Source organism: Jatropha curcas, chromosome 8 (assembly GCF_041381405.1).
Source record: "Jatropha curcas cultivar XTBG-Jc1 chromosome 8, XTBG_Jcur_1.0, whole genome shotgun sequence".
Taxonomy (NCBI): domain Eukaryota; kingdom Viridiplantae; phylum Streptophyta; class Magnoliopsida; order Malpighiales; family Euphorbiaceae; genus Jatropha; species Jatropha curcas.
Genome location: NC_143158.1, coordinates 18,556,789 through 18,566,294, shown reverse-complemented (window position 1 = coordinate 18,566,294; position 9,506 = coordinate 18,556,789). Strand labels below are relative to the sequence as shown.

Genomic DNA, 9,506 nt, shown 5'->3' with positions numbered 1-9,506 from the left:
AGTTCATAGAACCTATCGCCTACCCGACATGGTTAGCAAATATCGTGCCGGTGCCAAAGAAGGATGGAAAAGTGCGAATGTGTGTGGACTACCGGGATTTGAATAAAGCATGTCCGAAGGACGATTTTCCTCTGCCGCACATCGACTTGTTAGTGGACCGAATGGCTGGACACGAGATGGTCTCCTTGACTGATCTTGCTGTCGGTTATAATCAAATAATGATGCATGAGCCAGACAAAGAGAAAACGGCATTCACCACGGAATGGGGAACTTACTGCTACAGGGTCATGCCTTTTGGGCTCAAAAATGCCGGGGCAACCTATCAATGAATGGCGACGACCATCTTCCATGACATGATTCACAAAGAAGTAGAAGTATATGTGGACGATATGGTTGTCAAATCAAAAACAGCTGAAGAACATACGACAACGCTTGAGAAGTTCTTCCTTAGACTTCGAAAGTACAATTTAAAGCTCAATCCGGCAAAATGTCTTTTTGGAGCTACATCCGGAGTATTTCTGGGGCACATGGTTAGTCGGAAGGGCATAGAGATTGATCCTTCGAAAGCTAGAGCTATTCTGGAAATGCCAGCACCAAGGACCGAAAAAGAAGTCTGAGGTTTCCTAGGAAGGCTACAGTACATCAGCCGGTTCATCAATCAGTTGGCCGATACTTGTGGTCCGATTTTCAAACTACTTAGGAAAGGAGTAGCAGTCAAATGGAATAAGGATTGTCAGGCGGCTTTCGACCAAGTCAAGCGATACCTGCTATCCCCGCCTGTTTTACAACCACCAAGGCTAGGAAAGCCTTTGCTACTGTATCTGTCTGTGACAGAAGAAGCAATGGGTGCCATATTAGCTCAACAAGCAGAAGATACAAGGATAGAAAATGCCGTGTATTACCTTAGCAAGAGGATGCTGGAATATGAGTTGAAATACAACAAGATAGAGAAGTTGTGTCTGGCTCTAGTCTGGGCCTGTACCAAGCTGCAACACTACCTCTCGTCTTACACTACACACGTAATCTCTGAATCGAACCCCTTGAAATTCCTTATGGAAAGGCCGGTTCTTGACTGTAAGATGGCAAAGTGGGTGTCAGTGCTCGCAGCCTACGATTTAAAATTTGTACAACGGAAGGCAGTGAAAGGCGGAGCCTTGGCTGATCAATTAGCAGAATTGCCGGTCGAAGACCAAATGCCGGAAGTAGAATTTCCTGATGAAGACTTGTTGAGCTTGGAAGGTGAGGTCTGGGAGATGTACTTCGATGGAGCTTCAAACTACCATGGAAACGGGATTGGAGTCGTATTCAAAACTCCTTGTGGAGAATACGTCCCAATCGCAGTCAAACTAGATTTCGACTGTACCAACAACGAAGCCGAGTATGAAGCTTGCATCAAGGGGTTAGAAGCGGCCCTGGAAAAAGAAATAAAAATCCTTAGGGTTTTCGGAGATTCCAACCTGATAGTCTCTCAAGCTCTAAGGAAATGGAAAATTAAGGAAGAGCGATTGGTTCCTTACCTACGACGCTTGGACGAATTAGCTCAACAGTTTGAGGAACTATCTTTCCACTACCTGCCACGGGCCAAAAATCAGTTTGCAGATGCTCTGGCTACTTTGGCCTCCATGGTTAATGTAGGGGGAGATCAAATCATCTGACCTCTGACGGTTCGGCTGCAGAAACAGCCAGCGCATGTCATGAATCTAGTCGATGACAAGCCGTGGTTTTGGGATATACAGAATTATCTCCAGAATGAAGCTTACCCGGAAAGGTCTAACAAGACTGATCAACGGACATTGAGACAGTTAGCATCTGGATATTTCCTTACTGGGGGAGTTCTGTATAAAAGGAGTTGGAATGGCCTGCACCTAAGGTGTGTTGATGAAGGAGAAGCTCAAAGCATCATGAATTCCTTACACAATGGGGAGTCCGGTCCGCACATGCACGGGATAGCTTTGGCTCGGAAAATTATGAACCTGGGTTATTACTGGTCGACCATAAATGCAGATTGCGTGAGGCACGCGCGGAAGTTCCACGAATGTCAGGTTTTTGCTAAGCTACAAAGACAGCCTCCGGTCAGTCTAAATCCCATTACTTCACCATGGCCTTTCGCAACTTGGGGCATAGACGTGATCGGAAAGATCCATCCAAGGGCTTCCAATGGCCATCAATTCATTCTGGTTGCTGTTGATTATTTTACTAAGTGGATTGAGGCAGCTTCTTATTCCGTTTTGAATGCCAAGAAGGCAGCACAGTTCGTTCGTACCAACATCCTTTGTCGGTATGGAACACCATTCGAGATCATCACGGATAACGGATCTCACTTTCAAAGTGAATTTTCGGACCTACTGAAACAAAAGAAGATTCAGCATCACAAGTCTTCACCCTATCGCCCACAGACGAATGGGGCCGTAGAAGCTGCAAACAAGGCTATAAAGGTCATTTTGCAGAAGACAGTTCAAAAGCATAGAGCTTGGCACGAACAATTGCCAAATGCCTTGTGGGGATACAGGACTTCAATCAGGACACCTACTGGGGCAACCCCGTATTCTTTAGTATATGGCATGGAAGCAGTGTTGCCTATTGAGCTGGAAGTTCGGTCGGCAAGAATTATCCAGGAAAGCCAGATCAGCGAAGCAGATTGGGCCGAGAATTATCATTCGCAACTCTTGGGTATGGATGAAAAGCGATTGCGAGCAATCCACCAAACTCAAGTGTATCAAAGAAGAATGGCGCGACATTTCAATAAGAAGGTCAAAGACCGAAAGTTGGAAGAGGGTTGTTTGGTTTTGAAGGAAATTAGACAGCCAATCGTAGACCCACGTGGGAAGTTTCGTCCTCATTGGGCTGGACCCTATGTGCTAAAGAAAATTTTGTCAGGCGGAGCCGTTATTTTGACTGATTTGGATGGCTTGGAATTTGCTAATCCATGTAATTTAGATCAGTTAAAAAGATATTTTGTGTGATTGTAATGTAAGATGAACTACATTAGACCTGATTCTCTTTGGAAAAAAGAAATTATATATCAGAGATATGTAGGCAGCCCTCTTTGGGCGCGGTCTAAACATTTCATAATTCCATTCTTCTTTGCCAAATAAAAAAAAAAAGAAAAAAAACCCGCTAAGTCGAAAACCCAAAAAGGGCGGCTTAGACAAAAATGGGTAAGCTCGCTAAGTTGAAAACCCGAAAAGGGCAGCTTAGGCAAAAATTAGAGCTTGAAATAAATAAAATTGGAAAATGCTTGGAAAGCTAAATAATTTTCTCAATTCAAGCTAAAAAGTCGAATCTCATTCCAAATAGCAGTTCAAATCAAGCAGAAAAGAAAGTGTAAAGCATACATCCAAAGATAAATCCAAAGTCCCAAACGAAAGGCAAAACAAGAAAAAGATCACAAAAGTTCATATGAGTCTAGGTATCCCGTCGCCTCCGCGAAGCGGCATCCTCTGAGTCTTCTACTGAACTCTGCCCAGCCTTGCCTATCCGAGGGGCCAGCACAATCTCCTCACCTGTCCCAAACTCCTCTTCAACATCAGCCTGAACCCAACCTTCAAGAACACTCAGCAGTGCAGTCCTCCTTGGTCTTTCAATTGGCCAGACAGCGGCAATGAACCAGGCCCGGTACTCGGGAGAAGTCTGAACACTGGTGGGATCGGGTAAAGGTCTCACCATGCGGTGATCTCTAACCCAAGCTTTAAGGACAGCTTGGGTAACACTAGCAGTAATGGCAGCATCAGTCGAAATATCATCCATAATGGGGACAGTCTGATCTATCCCCATCTGCCTCAAAACGCGTGAAGCGCAGTACCAAGTGCAGTGGGTAAGGCCTAGGAGGTAAACCCGAGAATGGCGGAAGCTGACCTGAATAAAGCGGCTGATATTGTACCAAGGGATGAACCACAGTATCTCATTTGGACCTAATTCAACCAGCCACGAAGTCCATGTTTCAATAGAAGGGTGCGAGATCAAGATTTTTCGCATGCGATACTGGGAAGGATTGTAAGGAAGGGAGGTAGGAGCAGCCACCACTTGAAGATGATCCCTCAACCAAACCTGAGTAATAGATCTTTTCTATTACGAAGAAACAAATTAAAAAGAAGAAGAAGAATGAGGTAGGATAATAGAAAAAATACCTGGAGAATGATGGGGGAAACAGTCCAATCATCGAACCCTAAAGCGGCTCTGTCAAGGCTTCTAATGGTCTCTGCCAGCACAACACCGCCAATGCAACCCATATCCTCCATTTGCCAAACCATGGGACAAAGCCGCAAGTCTCCAAAACCTGGGTCCCGGTTGAATAAGAAACCAGCCAATAAGCAGAAAACCAGGGCCCGCATCCTCAGCCTCATCCGGTCAAGGTCGTCCAAGCAAGTCTCTGAAAACTCATCAATCAGGGGCAGCAGAATCGCCTTCTGATCATCCACAATCATAGCCCTAGCCTGTGGCCGGCTAAACCGAAACAAGTTCTCAAATGATTTAACATACCCAACTTTCACCTCGTGCCTAACCAAGGGAGCATTGGGATCACACCCTATAATCGCACAAAATTCCTCAAAGAGAGGGCATATTTCCTCCATCATAGCCCCAAACCGAAAAACGTGAGCCTCAGGATCCCAAAATCTAATACAGGCTCGCAAAAGGTCCCAGTCAACTACTACGCCCCTAAGAGTGATAACGGGAGAAATTCCGTACCTCCCCAAATTGATCTTTTCAATTTTGGAGAGACTCCTGGTCCAGCTATGCATGCTATGATTGTAAAAGGGATTCATGTTTCTTATTTATTTATCTATCCTGCTTTTATTAATTAAAAAAAAATAATAAATATATAAAATAAAAAAAAAAAAGAGGAGAGAGAAAACTGACTAGAATAACTGTTTAGGCACAGAGTTCGAGAGTTAGAATGGGGAAAAAAGGCTGAAAACAGCCTTTTTATTTAGAAAGTCCCGCCCAGGCAGGGCGGGCACGCCCGCCTAGCCCAGGCGGGCATGCCCGCCCACGCGGGGCGGGCACGCCCGCCCAGCCCAGGCGGGCATGCCCGCCCAGACAGGGCAGGGCACACCCGGCCATCCCAGGCGGGCGTAAAAAAAAAAAAAAAAAAAAGGGAGGTAAAGTTTTTTTTTTTAAATTGGATTTTCTCTTCTGTTCAAATCTAATAAATGTGCATACTTTTAGTGTTAATCAAATGCAGGTACAAATAAGTTAAGTACAGAAACACAGGCCAAGATTCGGTACAGGAAAATAAAGAGGAAAGAAAATAAAGGAAAGCAAGGAAGTCCAGCAGCTATCAGCGGCGAGACCTCCTCCTCCTCCGGTCGTCAAAAGCCTGCAGTGTCCAAGCTGAAGTTAGTTCCTCCTGCATCCCAAGGATTAGCTCCATCATCTGACTGATCAAGCCGTCAGGCACCTGGAAGTCACAAAAAAATATATATATATATATAAGTCAATATACATATAAATCTCTTATAAATCCTTTTTATGAGAGATTTATCAGTCATTACCTCATTAATGTCATCAGGAGGAAGAGCCAGGCGATTCACGCGCTCCAGGGACACCTCTCGAAGAGATGAAGTACCCTCAGGAGTGTAATAGGAAATGCTGTATGGAAGGTGCAAATTGGCCAAGCCCGGATGGACTGGCCTGGTAGCCTCTGAAATAGCCTGGGGAATCCTGAAGGCACCAGCCGCATGGCTGGGGCCAGCTCGAGACGGACCCTCCACCGGAGTAGAAGAAGAAGGATGGGACGTAGGCCTCCTCCTTGGAGTCCTTGCCGAGGAGCCTGAAGCCCGAGAGGAACGGGTGCCGAGCGGCTGGAAAGGGGTCGACCTCGGGAGATTGTCAAGCCTAGAGCCGATGGGCCGCATCAGAAACACCTGACAGAATTCATCATAATCTCCACCCCGGATCAATTCCATATGTGGGATACCTTCAGTATGGGCATCTGTAAGAACCATCTGTTTGCCCGCTCGCATGTCCTCAGGAGGAGGAAGAGGAACGGAGCGGCAGCCCCTAACCTGGAAGTGCACTCGCTCGCCCAGGTAATAATGTCTCAGAACAGGATGTGATAAGACAAATCGCCGTCGAGACAGAGCCTCTGATCGCCTGAAATGGGGATCAGCCTCAGTCCAACGTTGGAGTCAGGTGTTCATCGCCCCTACCTCAGCCTGCGTAAAGGAAGCAAATGTGTCAATAAATCTTTTATTTTTTCGCACGACCAAGGGAAATTAAGAGGGCACTCACCTGCTCTATGGTACAAGTATCGAAGAAGCTCCGCAAATCCCCTAAAGATTTCTGGCGTAGAACAGACTGGTGATTAGCTCGGTACCATCTCCAAGCCAAAGGTACCAACCCTAGCCCAAGATCAGTATGAGTCAGCTTTGGGCGGAGGTAGGGAAAATACTCAAAAGCCCAAGTCTGCAAAAAAACGAAGGAATGGATCAGTAATAAAAAAAAAGGGGGAAAAGAAAGGGAAAAGACAGCACAGAATGAGGATATGCTCTTTACATTACCTCCCAGAAATAGTAGGTCCCGCTGAGCTTACAGTGGCCTCGACTCAGATCGCACATATCATCATACATGCGGCTCAGAATAGCACCGGCCCAGTCGTACTCAGTAAGATGGGCCAAGTCCTCCAAACTCTTCAGAATAGAGGGATTAAACTTCTCTTTTCTGTTAGACCAGAAAGACGACGCAAACAACAGCAACAGAGTGAATCTAGCTACCTGAGTAGCCGTTAGCTCTCCCTGTCTATGTCTGGCATAAATGTCAGGAGCCTGGAGGGATAACCAGTGCCTCGAAACACTCAGATCGGGAGTAGAATAGCTAGGCCTAACAATCCGGGGAAGGTCAATCCCTATCAGCTCCGTCATTCGGTCGGGGGTGACCGCAGTCCTCCAATCGTCATATAGCTCAATCGGCCGAGTACCAAAAGGAATCCCAGAAATCAATGAAAAGTCGGTCGGGGTCATCGTCATCTCACCCCAAGAGAAGTGGAAAGTGTTGGTGGTGTCCCACCATCTCTCAGCCAACGCACCCAGTAGGCTCTTATAATTCTGCCTACCCAGCTCGAGGTTTCTTAAGAAGTCCAGGTGAGAAGGGCCAATGATGGCTCCGACCGGGTTATTATGATCAAGTATGTCAAACGGGATCTCAGCAATGGAGGACTCACCTACGTCCAGCCTAATGTATGCACCCTAGAAGGTAAAACAGTTTAAGGTTATCCTTTGGTTCCTAACTAAAAGATATCTTAATCCCCTTCTAGTATGCATACTAATAAAAATAGTAAGCACAAACAGAAATCACAATTTGGCCTAAGGCCCGAAAAATCACAATTTGGCCTAAGGCCCGAAAAATCACAATTTGGCCTAAGGCCCAGAAATCACAATTTGGCCTAAGGCCCGAAAAATCACAATTTGGCCTAAGGCCCAGAAATCACAATTTGGCCTAAGGCCCAGAAATCACAGTTTGGCCTAAGGCCCAAAAATTACATTTCGGCCTAAGGCCCAAGATCACAATTTGGCCTAAAATAATATGCCAACAAAGCAAGCGTACCTGGGCAAAGACGCCGGTCATAGAAGCGTGAGTATCAGCATCCGCCATGAGATCGACATCACTGAAAGACATCTCCAGAGACTCCAGCAGATCCTCGTCGCTGCCATAATTGGAGAAAGCCATGATGAGAGATTTGGGAGAATTTGAGAGAGAGCCTTAGAGAAAGAGGATGGAAATGAGTGAAAAATGAAAGTTTAAGCTATTTATAGAGAAAAAAAGGAGCCAAAAGGCAGGTCTTCTGGACGCGTCTGTTTTTCGCCTTCAAAATTTGTGTTTCAGACAACCACCGACTCCCATAAATCATTTTTATTGTCTCCGGTGGGGGCAGCTGTGAATACTCAAATTTTGAGGCTCAAAGAGCCACTTTTTCCGGACTGCAAACAGTCCGGTCGGACCGAAGGTCATTCAAAAAGTTCACCGGAAGTGTGCTAATATGGTACTCGAAATGTCCGAAAAATTACGAGGATCACAGAACTGGTCTCGGAATATTTTTTGGAGGTCCGGAACTCTCGGAAAAACCTCCGGAACGAGAAAAAAAGAGAAAGAAAGAAGGCACACATGCCCGCCCGAGGGGTGGGCATGCCCGCCCGAGGGGGGGGCATGCCCGCCCAAGCTAGGCGGGCAGGTCCACCCAGCATGGGCGGGCACGACCGCCCAACATGGGCGGGCATACCCGCCCAAGCCAGGCGGGCGCGCCCGCCCAGCTGGGGCGGGCACGCCCGCCCAGCTAGGGCGGAAACGCCCGCCTAAGCTAGGGCGGGCACGCTCGCCCAGCCCAGGCGGGTATATCCGCCCAGCTTGGGAGGACACGCCCGCCCAGCATGGGCGGACACGCCCGCCCAGCTAGGGCGGGCACGCCCGCCCTTGAAGGCGGACAGGGGCGCCTGGGGTCACTTTTTTCCTATAAAAGACGGCTCTGGGGCTCCGTTTTGAGGACCCCTGTCTGTGTTGACGGACGAATCCTTCTCCCTCTCACGCTCCTTGCGTTTTCTTTACCGCTTTTTGCATTTAATTTAATTTTTATTGCATTTTTATTGTGATATTTGGACATTAAAATTAAACAAATTAAAATTAATTAATATTTCCTAAGCGAGGAGCTTAACCTAGAGTTAAGAAGCGGTCGACGATTAAATCAGGTACATAAGTCAAACTTTACCTATTTAATTTTAGCACTTCACGCATGCTTCTTTTCTACTCCTAAAAATTCTACAACTGCATAAATGCATTCATACCATCATATAGGCATGTAAATTGCCTCAATTAAAATATGATTAAGCTAAATGCCCGGTTAATTAATAATCATGGTATTAAAGTTTAAATCCGACAATATTGGCTTAAAATATCTAGTCTTTCAATGGCTACGGTATGATTGCCTTTATTTCGAACAATTTTCAGCTTAAGTCCAATTAATCAATAATTGTGGCTAAAAGCTTTAATCAATCATGTTTTGGCAACAAATTGCCTACAGTTAAATCAAAGTTTTGGCAAAATGCCTTAAAACTCAATCAATCTTTGGGTTTTAAAACTGAAAAATCAATCGCCCAATCAACTTCATTTTGGCAATCAATTGCCTAAATCACTCTTTTTGGCTAAAAGCCTTAAAATCAATCATTTTTGTGACAATCGCCTAAAAATTAAGCATTTCTGGCAACAATTGCCTAAATCAATCTTTTTGGCTTAAAGTCATCAAAATCAACACCTTTTGGCATCAAATGCCTAAAAATCAAACTCTTTGGCAAAATGCCTAAACAAAAAATGCACAAAGCATACACACACTCATGCATTAAGCATCCCATTCAAAGCCCTTTTAAAAGGCCTATCGAACTACGTTGACTTTGATCTTCCATTCAAACGGAAGTACGTAGGCACGTTAGGGATTTAACCCCGAGCGGCAAGTCGAAATCACATGAACATTTCATTAATCCATCATTCACCTTGCAAAGCATTCATTCATCGGTTAGTTC

The 9,506-nt window shown here is 45.7% G+C and overlaps 1 protein-coding gene across 1 annotated transcript; it reads right to left on the bottom strand.

Moving 5' to 3' along the window:
- Positions 1-5,747: 5,747 nt before the first annotated feature.
- Positions 5,748-7,665, bottom strand: LOC149494285 (uncharacterized). Its single transcript, XM_089725450.1, has 4 exons — positions 7,543-7,665; positions 6,501-6,764; positions 6,232-6,405; positions 5,748-6,155 (listed from the first exon to the last, which is right to left on the bottom strand). The coding sequence occupies exons 1-4, from the start codon at positions 7,663-7,665 to the stop codon at positions 6,129-6,131; spliced, it is 588 nt and encodes a 195-aa protein (XP_089581576.1). The 3' UTR covers positions 5,748-6,128.
- Between the last annotated feature and the right edge of the window lie 1,841 nt (positions 7,666-9,506).

What these genes read in the sequence shown, in the direction of transcription:
- LOC149494285 (XM_089725450.1), bottom strand. Translation starts at nt 7,665, where the DNA reads ATGGCTTTCTCCAATTATGGCAGCGACGAGGATCTGCTGGAGTCTCTG. An exon ending in TGACCGGCGTCTTTGCCCAG is followed by an intron (nt 6,765 to 7,542) that starts GTACGCTTGCTT and finishes TTATCCCTCCAG; the next exon opens with GCTCCTGACATTTATGCCAG. An exon ending in GGACCTACTATTTCTGGGAG is followed by an intron (nt 6,406 to 6,500) that starts GTAATGTAAAGA and finishes GTTTTTTTGCAG; the next exon opens with ACTTGGGCTTTTGAGTATTT.